This window comes from Neolamprologus multifasciatus, chromosome 6 (assembly GCF_963576455.1).
Source record: "Neolamprologus multifasciatus chromosome 6, fNeoMul1.2, whole genome shotgun sequence".
NCBI classification, from domain to species: domain Eukaryota; kingdom Metazoa; phylum Chordata; class Actinopteri; order Cichliformes; family Cichlidae; genus Neolamprologus; species Neolamprologus multifasciatus.
The window spans coordinates 3503533-3518918 of NC_140444.1; the positions used below are offsets into that span (position 1 = coordinate 3503533).

A 15386-nucleotide genomic window follows, 5' to 3' on the forward strand; every position below is an offset into this window, starting at 1 on the left:
TTGCAATTTATGTAATTACTATGCACTTAATGCAGACATATTATTAAAATCTAGGCTGTAATGGTTGTATTGATGTATAGCAACTTGAAATGCTCCCAAAAATGGCTCCACAGCATGTAAAAATATAATATAAGCTCTGGCGGACTTGGTTCTATGGTAGGTCTTAAAGGGTTAATAAAAGAGCATCAAATAAAAGTCTGGAGTCCCAAAGAAAAGAAATGCAGTATAATCATCCGAACGTGTCACATGAGTCAAAACTCAAGCTTTACAAGCCAAACTTACAGTTTTAATGTCATTAAACATGTCGTTTAGCCTCATGTCTGCTCTGTTGACCAATCTGAGAACATTAAAATTAAGTTTTAAGACTAAAACTTAATATTTTATAGTTTCAGTTAATTGTTTTTTTTCTCCTGTCTAGTTTTTATTTGTCACATTTTTCCTTTTAAGTTAACTATAATAGGCTTTTAAATGACATCTACATTTTACATATGTTATGTTTTCTTCCCTATTCAGACACTTCTGAAATAATCGAAGCCAAATCATGAGTGGTTGGTAACACAGCTGTGCTGTGAAACCTTCTAAAAAAGAGAATAAGAATGAAGTAGAATGTTCCAGCAGTTTAAAGCTGAGCATATTATCTATTAAAGTTCAGTCTTCTTAAACAAGCCACTACACACGGACAGAACGTGTCCAGCAATCGATGCTGTCTCCTAGGGATTCGGAGGAGCTGTCGCATGTCCATCAGCTCAGAGGGGGCCAAAGTGCTGCAAGAGAGTCCAGCTACGCTGCCCCTATCACCCAAACTCTCCGCTGCCTGTGGGTCCCTGACAGCTACAGCCCAGTGACCAAGAGGAGAAAGTGGGAGGGTGGTTTGAGGCCTCTCCACCTCTCCCTGCAGGGGAGTTAGAGAAGGGCGTGTGGAACAGGGGTAGGGTGGAAGGGGAGGATCCAGGTCTTGAGGGTGGAGGGGGTCCAGGCAGTCACAGCACAGGATGCATGCAAGGAGGGATCTGAGACATGCGAGGAGGATTACACAAACACAAACACATATAAACAGACACAGGGGAAAAAAATCAGTCTAATCACATTTGCTGTTTTTGGCTAAAAGGCTTGAGATTCGTGTGTTTTTTCCAGCTCGTTTTTAAAATGTCAGCAGGAAAATTTATGCATTTGTCTGTTCGTGCGGTTTTATTCTGAAATGTCAGCGTGTCCGACCACAAATGTCTATGCAAACAAATGCAGTAGAAGGCAGGACTCACAAAAGCTTAAATGAGCAGCAGCTCATCAATTATTAGGAATTAGGAAGGAGAACTACATCAAACATGTGGGGGATTAAAGAGGAAGGATAGGTTAAAGGACAGCTGTAACAGAAAAAGATGTAAAGACTGTCTAATCTCCTCTGTATGCACTCGGTCACTTCCACAAGCCATCATCAAAGCGGCCTGGACGTGAAAACATCCACTGAATGCTTGCGTTAATATCCAGCTCTGAGTGAAAACTGACCCGCGGCCTGCAGTCGATGTGCATCAACTCGTTACTAATTCCTGCCTACCCTCTGTCTAATAACACATTACAGGCTTTCTGACACTGACCAGCTTTTATAAATGTAGTCTGACTCCACTGTCTGCTTTTCAAATCCAACTCTGTGTTTGAACTGAATAAAACGCTGCTCAGTCCATTACACACGTTCTTTGTTTCCAGCATGCAAACAACGGGATATGAAAATCTGAAAGCCTCACTGTAACACTAGACCACCTCGTGTTTTCGAACACTGAGGGACTCCCAACGGAAGGCTAAACAATGTCCAGTAACCAGTACACTGACTGTGCAGCGTTACCACAATTAAGCCAAAAACTGGAGTTCCTCTACCAGCCACACGAGGCTTCATTTGAAAGTGAGTCGCTCCCCACGGACTGTTAAAGTGTGCAACTGTGTGCAAAGAACTCGTGGTCTCTGCAATTAGATGGAGTCAGTCTGCTACCAGTTTACAGCTGAATGGGGTCAAGTTTGCAATTATATTGGAATCTGTTTGTGATACGGAAATGAACTGTGATAAATCAGCAAAAACTGCAAATCTGTTGTTATCTAGATCAGCGGTCCCCAACCTTTTTGGCGCCACGGACCGGTTTATGCCAACACGTTCTCACTCCCAAAGCGTAACATTTCACGCTAGGTGACAAATCGTCAACATATTACGTTTTCGGCTACCCACCACGTTACTAAATGACGACCTCGGAAAAATGAGGAAATATGAGAACCGTATGGATTCAATCTACACATGTTCGCTCTTTTTTTTCAAATTGCTTAGAAACACGCTATTTAACATCATTAAAGTCCTGGTTAAGCTCAGGAAAAAGGTTATGGTTAGGGCTAGGGATAAGGTTAGGTTTAGGGCTGCAATACAGGGCTGGAACGTCTATTACCGCGAGAGCCTCATTGCATTGCCGCGTACCATAAGAACGTCAAAGGTCTCCTTTTGCGTTCCTCAGGAACGCCCTGGGACGTGACAAAACGTCGGCATGTTACGCCTCGGGAGTGAGAACGGGCTGTTTATGCCCGACAATATTTTCATGGACCGGCCTTTAAGGTGTCGCGGATAAATACAACAAAATAAAACTAGTACTGGTACCAAAAAAAAGAAAATTTATTCATAACACACGTGAAAAGACCCAGGAAAACCGAGTTAACGATAAAAACGATAACAAAATAACGCTGAAAACCGATAAAAACCCTGAAAACTATACATTTCACACCTGAGCCTCAACTCTTGCGGCCCGGTTCGAGGCCCGGGGGTTGGGGACCGCTGATCTAGATGGCAACAGAGCAGAAATTCACATCAAGCCCGAACCTCAAAGGTGTGAAACTGAAATATGGAAATACCTCCACAAATACTGACGGAGTTGCTGCAGGACAGGAATTTAACTGCAAAACGCACCACCACCACCACACCAGGTGGTTTTTATCTTTCATTAATACATTCTTTTCTTCTTTTGCACATCTAATTTTTCCTCTCTGTAATTTTGAGTTTGAATGTGCAGCCCATGGGAAAAATAAGCAGACCCCTGTGTCTTAAATTAATATGCAAACCTCATTTTTTTGAAGGATTAAAATTAGTGTGCTTCTGTGCTACACAGTAACTTCTTTTTTTCAGGTAATGCTCTTAACAGTGAGTCAGTGACATCAGTGTCACTGACTCACAGTTAAAGGCTGTTATTTACTTTAATATTCCAGTTTGATTAGGCAGATGTGTCGATGTGTGTTGAGTTGTTCACACATCAGTGTGGTGGGGATGCTGTACATCAGAACTTTCTCTCTCTGACTCATAGATCCCAGTTTGTTCATTTTGGCCCTGAAACTATTAAAGGTTAAATCTGTTTGTTTTCAAGTTGACATTCTTATACTTACAGCGTTCGTTTCAAGCTAGCACCTCCTAAGATAAATCTTAAGGTTAAAAACTGCAACGATAAAGCGAGTTTGTGTTGGACAAATGGGTCCATAACAAAATGATTGTCGGTAGAGGAGTAAAGAGCCTTTGGGATGAACAGAAGCACTGATGGAGAGCGAGGCTCGACCTTCCTCGCTAATGTGTCTGAATGGGAAAAAATCCCCACAAACAAGTCTTCCCAGAAGGCTCAGAGAATCTGATTAATGCCTGCTGACGGAGCTAATGTGTCCACATACTTTTGGCTCTGTGCATGTGACTGTGGTTGCTTTTGTTTTACTGGTGAGAAACTAAATAAAGAAAATAATCTGACATCCGAGTCAGAGCTGCTTTTAAAAAACCTGGTTTGGATTGATCTGTGTAAAGAGCGCTCGTCCTTTTTTCTCTTTTCTCTCACACCTCAATACATTAGCCAGCTAATAAGCTGCACTACATCATCACCCGGCTCACTGTGGAGCAGTGAGATGGGCCCATTTGTCCTTGTCAGCAGTCTGTTACTGGTCAGCTGCTGAAGTAAGTGTGTGTGTGTATATAAGGAGACTAAAAAAGTCTCTTTTGAAAGCGGTTCTATTTCACTTACTTCCAGCGTATTTTTGCTCTTGGATTCAACTAGAGTAGCTCTGTATGACTCACAGTACCTCCTTCATCCTCTGCTGGACCCCTCCCTCAGTTCATCCCCTGTCTGAAACATCCAATTTAAGCTCCCTTTTCCTCTGTTTTAGAAAACTTTCTTCCAATCGGCTGCAGAATTTAACAGCAGCTTGGTGGGACGTCTCTGTTCACACACCGAGCTTTGTGATTAAGACGACCATATTAGGTTATCTTGTCATGGTCCCCGTGCCTGCCCAGCCGGCCTCACAGGGCTACACTTGTGCTTTTGCTTTCTCTCTCTCTCCCCTACCTCTCTGCCTGGGCGGAGCTCACTGCTGGCCCCGCCCTTGGCTCACACACCTGTTGGCGATCAGCCGATTTCCTGACTACTATTTGAAGCTGGGCCACAGATCTTCTCATCGCTGAATGATTGTGCTACTAACGTTAGTCTCTCTTCCCAGCTCCCGTGGTCTTGTACCTTTACGCCCGACCTTTGTGACTTGTGAGTGATTTTTCCCTTTCTTGTTCCAGTTTACCTTCCCGGACCTGTGACCTCCCAGCTGGACGAACGTGTGTGAGTTGGATGTGAGGACGTGAGCGAGCGCGCGAGAGAGAACCTTCCCCTAATCCCTTGATTTTTCCCCGTCACTGTATATATTATCGCACTGGTGTGTAAATAAACGGTGCTTTGAGACGTCAACCTGTTCTGCGCTTGAGTCCCTGCTTTCAGATTGTGACATATCTGCTCTCTGTGACATCATACAAATCCAAGGGTAGAAAAAAACAGCCTGTAATTGAGCTTTAAAGCAGCCTTAAGTCTGAACTTTTGGCTGACAGGAATTACTTACACAGTGACCTCAGGACCGTTTTTAACAGAATTTAACTGACAGGAAGTAAGAAACGTTTTAAATATCTACCTTCAAAATAAATATTAAAGTGAGATCTGACAGACTCCCTCCTAGCACCCTCTTCCTAAAAAAGGTTCCTTTCACTTGTTTTTCCCTCTATTTTTAGCCGTCTCAGGTCAACTGATGTTGATCCTTTTGGCTCAGCTTCTTATTTTCCCAAATGTGTAGTGTTAGTTCAGCTGGTGCTTAATTTTGAATTATGCAACTCGTGTTTGTGTTGGGGATTTACGTGGAACTCGTCTTGGTGCTGACTTTTGAATCCAACTATGGCTCAGGGAGGAATAATGATTAGCACCACAGATGGGACTAATGCTGTTAACGCGATTAAAAGTCATCAAGCTGTGTAGCACAAAAGGACATTTTTTAAACGTGTGTTTGCAGCAGCCTGAGGTTATCTTAATCTTAATAACAGAGAAAAACTTTTAGGTAGAGAAAAATATCTTAACATGTTGAGGCTGACTTGGAGTGTTTACCTGTTTTTATGGAAATGAATCAAAAGTATACTATTTGATTTAGCAGGCTAATAGCTTGAACAGTAACAGCTTTAAAAAAATAGAGTCTGAGTTTAATTTTAAGTCCAAGCTCAGATAAAACACAACTTGATGGTTAAAGCAAACAAATCTGCTCACACACTGTTAAATTTTCTGTTCTCGACTTGGACTTTCAGGTGTTTACATCCACGCTCACCGCTGCTTCTGATGTTCAGCAACATGAAGTGGATAAGTTGACAGACACACGGTATAAAATTCAGAGTTCAGGCTGCACATTTTTACAACTGGAGAATGTAAAAAATCACTTACAGCAACGTGAAATCTAGTTCAGGGATGTCTAAAACTCGGGATGCACCAATACCGATACTGGTATCGGGTATCGGGGCCGATACTGTAAAATGTGTGTGTACTCATACTCGTAAAAGTTAACCGATACCATGAACCGATACTAACTTATTTCATTAATCAGAGGGTGGCTTGTCATTTCTGTTGTAGTTTTTTAGATTGGCCACTAGGGGGCCACTTATTATTTTATTTATTATTTATTTAATAATAATTATTTTGTTTGTTTGTTTACAATATGGACACTCTGCAATAATTTAAAAGTTCATTTTATTTTCAAACCTAATTTGTATTTATTTTATTCCAAACAGAAGTGTTTATTTATTATTCTGAAAGCTCGAGACAGTGCCAATAGATCAGTGATATTTTGTAAAATTACAATGTGGAGACTCTGCAATAATTTAACAGAAGTGCTTATTTTTCACTTGAAATTTTTTTGTGGTCATTTCTATTAAGATTTTATTTTTTATCGGCAGGGAATATAATAAAACCTGTCTTCCAATTCATTGCATTTGTGTGTGTGTGTGTTGTAAAAGTATCGTTTTTTGTACTCTGTATCGGCAAGTACTCAGATCCAAGTATCGGTATCGTATCGGTTTGAAAAAATTGGTATCGTTGCATCCCTATCTAAAACTTTAAACTCTGACCTTTCTGACAGCATTAAGAGCTTTATCTACACTTTTAATCTTGAGATATTTTGAGACATCTATAGATAGATGTTTAGATCTATAGATATCCTAGGAAAATAAGTGCCAAAGTGCTCATTGTGTCAGTGATAAACAAACATGATAGAGAAACGCTGTTGTAATAAATGAACTCTTATAAATGTGTAAAATTACAGGAAATGTTTTGGTGATCCAAAAAACGTTCCTTCACTTTTTTCAAAGCCACCCAGTGGGTGGAGTCTTTGCCGGACTCATCCTGGACCCCGGGCCTTATGTTTGACGTCTGTGATCTAGTTCTCCTAATTTGTTGTTAAAGCCACTGCGAGCCTGTCTACATCTACAATAAACTATAATAAACCACCTCTATATAAACTGCTTATGTTTCCACCTTTAATAGCTTCTGACGGCCTTTCTTTGGACTTGATCTATGTGGAGCTAGTTGTGCAGTGAGCAGATGGACCATCATCGGTGGATTCACCGCGTGAGAACTCTTTACCTGGACTCTCTCGTGTCTCCTGCCACAGTGTGTCTCCTGTGCTTCAGCTCCTCGGAGAACTGCCTCTTTCCACCTTCGTTCTCCTCCTCCTCTCCATCCACCCCCCACGAGATCCTCCTGTCCTTCTTGTCCTCCTCTAACGACTTGGATCTGAGTTATGTGTGTTTGTGCGTTCGTGTGTTTGCGTGCGTGTGGATGGAAGAATCAGAGCATGCAGAAGGACGCAAACATGCAACGGCAAGTGGCGTGCAAGAAAAGGAAAGACAGACTGTGATCAGCATGCACTTCTCCGACATCTGGGTTTAATTAGGATATTAAAAATGATGGCTGTGGTGTTAAAGAGCAGCCTTTACAGTCACAACTGACCTGAGTCGTCCCCCGGGCCGTTCTGATTGGATAGACATGTAGCTGGTGCTACTGAGGCGGGAGGCACTGCTGGCACGGGAGATCGCCGACACGTCGCTCATATCGCTGTCTGAAGATTTGGCCGACATGTTGTCGCTGCTGCGCCTCTGTTCTGCATACATCTAAAGATGGAGGTAAAGAGAAGGAGGGTGGGAAGGACGAATAAATATCAAATACATTGTTTATAAAGTCCAGAAGGAAGAGGTGAGCAGCGATTACAAACACTCACCTCCCGTTTGGTCTTGAGGTTCGTCTCAGGGTCGTGGGAGGCTGAAGGCCGGTAGGAATGTACTTTCATCTGCAGCTGTCGGGCTCGCTCCTCCACTGCGAGGGCTGAGGCACAACATTTTTAAAAAGACAAAGGATATGGATAAAAGCATGACACTGAGAAAAAAGCAAAACCCATGAAGAAAAATAAAACACACGTGTTTTAATTGGATGGTGTTTCCTGTGGATGCAGGACCTGGGTTCTGACACTAGGTGGAGCATTATGTGCACTGGAAACTCCATCAGGAAGACTCAAAGACACTTTAGATCTGCACTGGAAAAGTTTAAATTTCAAATTCCAATCCAGGTCTTCTGGGAATGCCGGATTTGGATTTATGGTTAGGTGAAATCCTACTTTAGTGTTTACAGATTTATCTTTGCAGAGAAAACCAGTGAATGTGGCTAAATCGGTTTCATTAGCGGTGCAGTGTTGTCCCTGCACACTCTGCTCTACACCTACAGTTAAAACCCTCTAAACAGGATGAAAACTCCACAGTTTTCATCCTGTTTATATTGTTTTTTCAATCAAAGGAGTGCTGAGCAGATAGAAATCTCGATGCACTTACTTTATGCTGACAGCTTCCTGAACTGCTTTCAGGGATTTTTGATAGGGTTGTTGTTTTGCCCTGAACTGTGTGTGTTTCAGGCTCTTATTTTGAGAGTTTAAAAAATAAATTAACCCTTTTGACCCCAGAGGTCATTAAAGCACAAACAACAAGAGCCAGTGTAACTGACTAAACTATGACTGAATGTTAGATTTTTTTTCTGCTGAGTCAAATCTGGAAGAATTACAGCTGCGAATTGTTAAAACAGGATTTTTTTTAATGAATGTGACTGAACGTTTCACTCCAGCCTGGTGACTGTGATGTGGAGACTCATTATATGCATTTTCACATCCTAATCCTTCACTATGTCTGTGAAGGTTCTCAGTCATCCAGGTCATCGTAGTCAAAGGAGCTTGCAAAGAAAAGCGTCTGGACTTCTTTAAGTTGCTTGAAGACGTTTCACCTTCATCCGAGAAGCTTCTTCAGTTCTAAGGTCAAATGGTGGGGAGTCCCAGATATAAACCTAGTGGGAGTTTCCCCCCACAGAGGGACAAAAGGACCCCCTGATGATCCTCTAATCGCCTGAGCCAAGGTGTGGAACTGGGTGTGGGTCCCAATCAGCCAGGGTTTCGGGTGAGCTCATTATGAAACCTGGCCCCACCTTATCATGCGAATTCCTGAGGTCAGATGGCCCAGGATGTGAGTGGGCGTTAAGGCGTCTGGGAAGGATCTCAAAACTGGATTATAGATGGCAGAGAGTTGGTGTCGTAAACCACCGCCTCTGTTCAAAGATGGTCGCTCTCAGTGGACATAGATGCTTCTTTCACTCCTCTTTCAAACCATCTGTCCTGAACATTGGCATCCTCGAAAGAGTGACCTTTATCCTTAAGATGCAGATGGACGGCTCAGTCTTGTCCTGTGGAGGTGGCTCTTCTGTGTTGTGCCATGCGCTTGTCTTCAAGTAACTTAAAGAAGTCCAGACGCTTTTCTTTGCAAGCTCCTTTGACTAATCCTTCGCTGTTGTGCTGCTGTTGGTGACAGAAATTGGAGATATTGTCTTTCAGGTGAAATTTAATAGCGCCGGGCTTGAGGGGTTAAAGAGTGACCATTTGTCATGCTTCAGTTCTGCTGTTTGAAGTGACCTAACACTGCATTTTTACAGTCCTTCAAATGGCATCATGTAATTTTCAAATCTCACTCCTGGCGAGAAGGACACAGAGATTTATCGTACGCTAAACGTCTTCCTAATCCGACAGATGAAAGACAAAAATCAGGGCAAAAAAACCTTAAAGGCACCGAAGCTGTGGGCACAGAGTCAAATATGAGCGCAGCCTACATAAGTGCATGAGTTTGATCTACTCAGCACTCCTCTGCACTGACAATTTAAAGGCTGTTAACCCTTTTCAACCTGGAGGTCCCAGCACCTGGCTATAAAACACAATATGTGACCATAATTAGAGGGTTTAACTTTTAAGGGTGCAGCACTGCAGCTGGTAGAGCTGCAATCCAGAATTTTAAACCAGGTTCAGTCACTACGGTTACTCATTATAAGGCTCTCTAATTTTAGCACGTTCTAATCATAGGGTGTCGATAAGTGCTATTCATCAAAACTGCTGTCAGTCAAAGAACAATACAAGGTGTGCTTTGGCCTTCATGCACTTTTCATTTGTCGGTAACCTGGGTTACTGTTGTGAAGGGGCGTGTTTTCCTAAATTTCAGGGTGTGAAGCAGACATCTGACAAACGCCACTATAATACACGCTGAGGTGACGGCGCAGGGCTGTTCTGATGTCACAGGTCCAGTTATGGGACAAACCTGATGCATTTAAAAATCCTTTTAGTTATTCACTTTGACAACAGTTTAATAGCTGTAATCATTCACTTTGATGTGAATGATTATGTCACGGGGTGGAAAGGGACAAGTTTCTAGGTTTTTTTTTTACTATGCATGTTTTGCTGTGTTTTACCTTTTTTAATATTTTAATATTGTACATTGGTTTGTTTTTATGAGTTTACTGCATGTTTTTATGGTATTTATTTGGTGACTTGTCCTGGAAAGACTCCGCCCCTACCTGATTACAAACCTGATCACACCTGGGAGGTCCCAGAGGCCAATAAGAGGGCCTGGCAGACCACACAAAAACAGGCTTGAGAAAGGAAGCTTGAGAGACGGGCAGGCGTGAGTGGTTTCAGGCGGCGGCGCCTGCAAGCCCGGAGGGCTGGTGGAGTTTGGCGTCAGCCAGAGAGGAGGATACAGCGCCGGCAACCAGAGACGCAGAGCGAGCGGTCCGACTGCTGCAGCAACAGGAGGCCAGAGTACGCGTCTGCAGGGAATTGGAGGTGACGAGATGGGCCGGTGCCGATTGGCGGTTACAAAGAAGCGGCGGGCGGAGTTGAGAGCTCTGCCCACCCAAGGGGTAAGTCTCTTGACTTTCCCCTTTTAATGACTGAAAGCTGCCTAAAAGAGTAGTGACTGCCGCTGCCTCCCTCCTAGAACGCGTAGAACGTGGAGAGGAAGGCGAGGACGCTGCCGGGTTCCCCTCCTGCACAGCTCCACTGGATTTTTAATTCTTAGTGACTCTTATATCGTGGTGGACGCCACTGGACTTTTAATGTTGTGTTTTATTGGTTTTTATTGTGTTGTCCCCTGGCCAGGGTGGTTTTAATTCATTTTACATTTTTAACTATTTAAATATAATAAATTATATTTTAATTATAGTTTTAAATTCGTGTGCTTTCCCTTGGCGGCTCCACTGCTCTGTCCGTTTTGGAGGAAGGTTTCCCTCCTTTAACAAACACTGTGAAAACATCACCTTCGCTCCGTTACAATTACAGCTATCAAACTGTTGCGATACGTGTTCTTTCTTATGAATTTTTCTCCACACACAACACACCTTGCTCTATGCTGCTGCTTTTAGCGGGGAGCTGAGGGAGCTGCCTGCCCCTGCGACCTGATGAGGGAGTCCCCGCCGGGGAAGTCGGGCTGCCATAAGGGTGTGCTCTGCAGGACATGAACACACATGGAGGTGCGAAAATTAGTTATACATACATATAACGATAAAGAGATTAATCTCTCATTCAAGTGAGACCCAACACTCAGTCACAGAAGCAACAAACTGGGGTCAATGGTAAAGGTCAAAGGTCAAGATAGGAGAGAAACTGATCAGAATCATCAATGAAGCTGCAGGAGAAGCAAAGGAAGATTCACCGAGTGCGTCTGAGTATTTCTACAGATCCCCAAAATACTTCAAATACTTTATGTGCAGACGATTTATAAAAATATCACATCACTAGTGAGCAACATATCATAAAGATCATACTGGGATATGGCTGATATAGGTAGTATCTGTGCACTCAGTAGCAGCACACTCAGTGTAACAGAGAGGAAACCAGGTGAGGGGAGGCGGGGCTCTGGCAACAGCATGCACCTGTCCAGCCGTGGTGAGTTAGGACAAGACCCTGACAGGACTGTCTGGCCAAAGGGCCTCAGAGGGCCTCCTCTCCCTCTACTGCCCCTCAGGATAGAGGTGGGCTGGATGCGACTGCCATCAGCAAATAAAAAGGGATAAAAACAGAAAGATAGCAACTCAAAACAACACAAACAGTCTGTTTCAGAGGTGGATGGTCATATTAATCACGGTCTAATCGGCCCACCTGCAGTTTGTTTTTTTAATCTAAAGGGGCAGCCAATCAGAAAAAGTCAGCTTACAGAAGGCGGGGCTAAACCAGCTTGTTTCAGACAGAGGAAGAGCTGGTGGGCTTAACATATTACAATTATGAAACGTAAAAAAACCCCTAATATAATACAAGAAAACAATCAAAAACTTGACCCGAGTTAAATTTAGCTGTTTTGTTCTTCAAGGCCGTGTCATCATGCACCTCTGAGCCGCTTTCAGCACTGCCTCTATCTTCAGCTCTATTTTCACATCACTGATCTCTAATTTCACTGTAGAGTTTAGATGGAGAGCATCATCATCTGGGTCAAACTGACTGCACTTTAATGTTTAAGATGATTAAAAAACAAACAAAAACGACACCCTCCCAAATAGCCTTCTATCTTCAGCAGAGAAGTCAGCAGGGTCCGAGCCAGAACCATGCTCGCTGTTTTTTGAATTTTCCAGACTTGTGCATTGTGCGAGGTCTTTGAGAGAAAAGTGTGGCTCTTTTTTGTGATGTGTGCCTGAAGCAATCCAGAGGTGCGCAAGTACACAACACTGAAGGGAAGATTGGACAAACATATAAAACACAGAAACCCAGTTTTTGTCAGCGAAGCTCCATTTACTGTACAAAACAAATCACAAATATGGATTCATGTGTTTATATCTAAGGTCTTTCTGAGGATTTCTTAGACCTGAACAAGAAAAAGAAAATTCCACACATGACCAAAAGGTACAGATGGTTAAATATGATCCCTCTGGAGAAAAAGGAAGGGATTATGAGGTGGAAACACAGGTAAATGAATGAATGAATGATCTTACCTGTCCCCCTCCAGGCTTTTTCTGCTGCCCTTTGGACAGTTTGGACCTGGAGAACTGTTAGACTGCCTGTGTTGGCACACAGCGGCCACAGAGAGAGAGGAAGAAAAACAAACACGATGTGGAAAATGGCGATGCAGAGAATGGCCCAACTGAGCTCTGGGCAAGAAATACTATAAAAGGGTTCAAACTCAGTCTTTCTATTGGTTTATGGAAGTTGCATAGCTGCAAAAGTGCTTTCAAGCCAGAGAAGTGAAGAAATTCAGAAGAGAGAAGCAGGTGCAGCACAACAAAGGAGAGATTAGACAGCCTTAGACAACAAATATTTACAGGAAAAGGGTTGGAAGCGGTGCTGATCACGAGATCTACGGTGTACATATCACTACAGGACAAGCTTCAGGCTACAGGAAAGGCTTTCAAGTGAGAGTTCAGGGACGTATGAGCAGGCAAGCAGAAGTGTCGGGGGGTCGGCACAGGGGGGTGGACCCGGTGTACCTGTCTTCCTCAGGGGCCACGTGTTCTACTAAGATCCTGGGGCTTGGGGGAGTCGTTCGGGGCAAAGAGTTGGAACACCTGGAGGGGTGGGAAGGTGGGAGGGAGGAGGAGCATCCCAGTGGGAGAGAGGTTGTTAGTGAGGAAAGGGACAGTGAAGGCTTCTTTCAACTTCATGGCACAACATCAGGTAAAAGCTCCACAGAGACGTTTCTGTGAGCAAACAAACTGACACGGTGGTAAAAATACCAGAAGAACTCGAATTATAAGAACAGTTTTTGTTGCGTCTGTAAAATCAAACCTTCCTCACAGACTACAGAGGATCAAACATGGTGTCACCAGCTGTTGCATCCCTATATGTTCCTAACAAGAGCTCGGTCAGCAGTTATACCAGCAATCAGACTCCACCGGGGCTCGTGATAATTGGTACGGACAGAATTTCTATGAGATGACAGCGATTGTCAGCTTTTTGCGGCTATGTGGACCTGCTCAATGGATTTCCAGCTTACAATGGGGCAGTTTGCAGCTGTGTTTGAAGAAGCTGGGATAAGAAATAGCATCGCCAAGTCTGAGGCCAGGATTCTCCAATGGGAAACGGTGGATTACTAGCTCAGGTAGAGACGTACAGAAAGGGATGAGTGTGAAGGTGAAGCTGTTGATTTACTGGCGATCTCTCTCCTTATCCTCACCTTATTATTTGGAAATAAATAAATAAATGCACAGCATCCATGTTGCCATTTTTTTTTTCTGTTTACTGACTGCAGGGTGGAATCAATCTTAGTCTATGACTCTTGGGAAGAAACTGAATAAGCATATCTGCAAAGAATATCTGAGAGAAGCTGCACTCAGTTATGCTTGCTGGGACCTTTGTGGTTTATAATCTTATCTTAAACGAACTGAGATATGCAAACGACTAGATAGTTTGAGTTGGGTTATTTTTTTTAAATGAGGGTGTATAATGGCGAATTTACTCATGTATGAAAGGGGCACATGATGTGAAGGGAAGTGGAGACATGCAGCATCCTAACACCCAAAAAGTTGAATGACTCCATCAGAAAAAGAGTGCAGATAGAGGTGATGGTGTGCATGTTCTTCTGATACCTGTCTCTGTCAGTAGAGTGAAAGTCTGGTCTCAGACACGTGGTGCTGGCGCTCCTCACTCTGTCCAACGACGGCTGCAGGTCGCTGCACCGCCACAACGGGGCAGCAGAGAGAGAAACAGAGATGCACAGGGACAGAGGATGCGAGGAGGAGGCGAGGTGATGATGAGTGGGAAGGGGAACAAGAGATACAGCAGAAATAGTCAAAAGAAAGGTAACAAAATAAGGCAAAGAGTGAAGATGGAGGGAGAAAGAGAAAGGATGAGGCGAGCGAGTAAAAAGGGAGGGTTGATGAGAGAAAGGGGGACAAAGAAAATCCAGAGAAAATCAGAAGAAAGGTAACAAGAAGTGAGAGACAAAGAGAGAAGAAGGGAGGCCATGAGACAGCGCATTAAAACGGTAATGGCTCTGATGCTGCGTTTCCATTTATCACCGCCAGTCACTCCTCGCGGCCTCGCAGAGTGAGACCACTCGGATGGGAGGTTGTCATGGGAACCAGGTCTACACGGGAGAAGGGTTTGTGTGTCTGGGAGCGAGCGAGGAGAGCAGAGCTCCGCTGCACGTCTGTGTCGTGTCACATCATGCTGCTGACAACAGCTACTATCAACAGATGGCCGGCTCGTTGCCATGGCATGACGTCGCGCATGACGCTTCGAGGCCAAACGCCTGACACGGACACGGCAACAAGAGCTTAAGAGTAACACCCTGCTTTTACCAGCGCACGCTCCAAAGGGAAAAAGAAGCAGGTCTGGGTGGCGAGAGGACCAATGGCGGGAGGACATGTGAAGTGGGTGTGTTCTTACCTAACCGTGACCTCATCAGTGAACCTGAGCACACGGTGTGTGAGGATGCTACGGGGCAAGGCGCTGCCCCCCTCCTGCCTGTGGGGCGGCTTGCTCTTTAGGCATGCGGGGAGGGTGGAGCTGTGTGCCAGAAACCCCGCCCACAGTGGGTGGGGAAAGACCCGCATGCAAAGAGAGGCAAAGGAAAACAAAAATGACACACACGACTGACAGAAACAAGCCAAATAAGTGCAGGAAGGGGAAACAACATGAAATTAACAAATGAAGAAGAACATTTACATGGCAACATAAAGCAGGGAAGCTTTAATGCATCCTATCCACAGCTTATGTAACAGCTCCATTAAAAGGCTTCCTGCAGCATCGTG

The 15386-nt window shown here is 43.9% G+C and overlaps 1 protein-coding gene across 12 annotated transcripts in view; it reads right to left on the reverse strand.

Moving 5' to 3' along the window:
• Positions 1-15386, reverse strand: part of rims1b (regulating synaptic membrane exocytosis 1b) — a 106643-nt gene that overhangs the window by 14146 nt on the left and 77111 nt on the right. For 4 of the 12 annotated variants that reach the window (XM_085161947.1, XM_085161948.1, XM_085161950.1 and 1 more), the window contains 9 exons: positions 15022-15141; positions 14220-14303; positions 13122-13199; positions 12630-12695; positions 11580-11693; positions 11046-11152; positions 7570-7673; positions 7302-7462; positions 6936-7085 (listed from right to left, as the gene is read on the reverse strand). In XM_085161947.1, the coding sequence (XP_085018073.1) occupies positions 6936-7085; positions 7302-7462; positions 7570-7673; positions 11046-11152; positions 11580-11693; positions 12630-12695; positions 13122-13199; positions 14220-14303; positions 15022-15141 (984 nt within the window). Of the gene's footprint in view, positions 1-6935; positions 7086-7301; positions 7463-7569; positions 7674-11045; positions 11153-11471; positions 11694-12629; positions 12696-13121; positions 13200-14219; positions 14304-15021; positions 15142-15386 lie in introns of all 12 variants that reach the window. The other 8 variants (XM_085161957.1, XM_085161949.1, XM_085161951.1 and 5 more) reach the window with 8 other exon arrangements.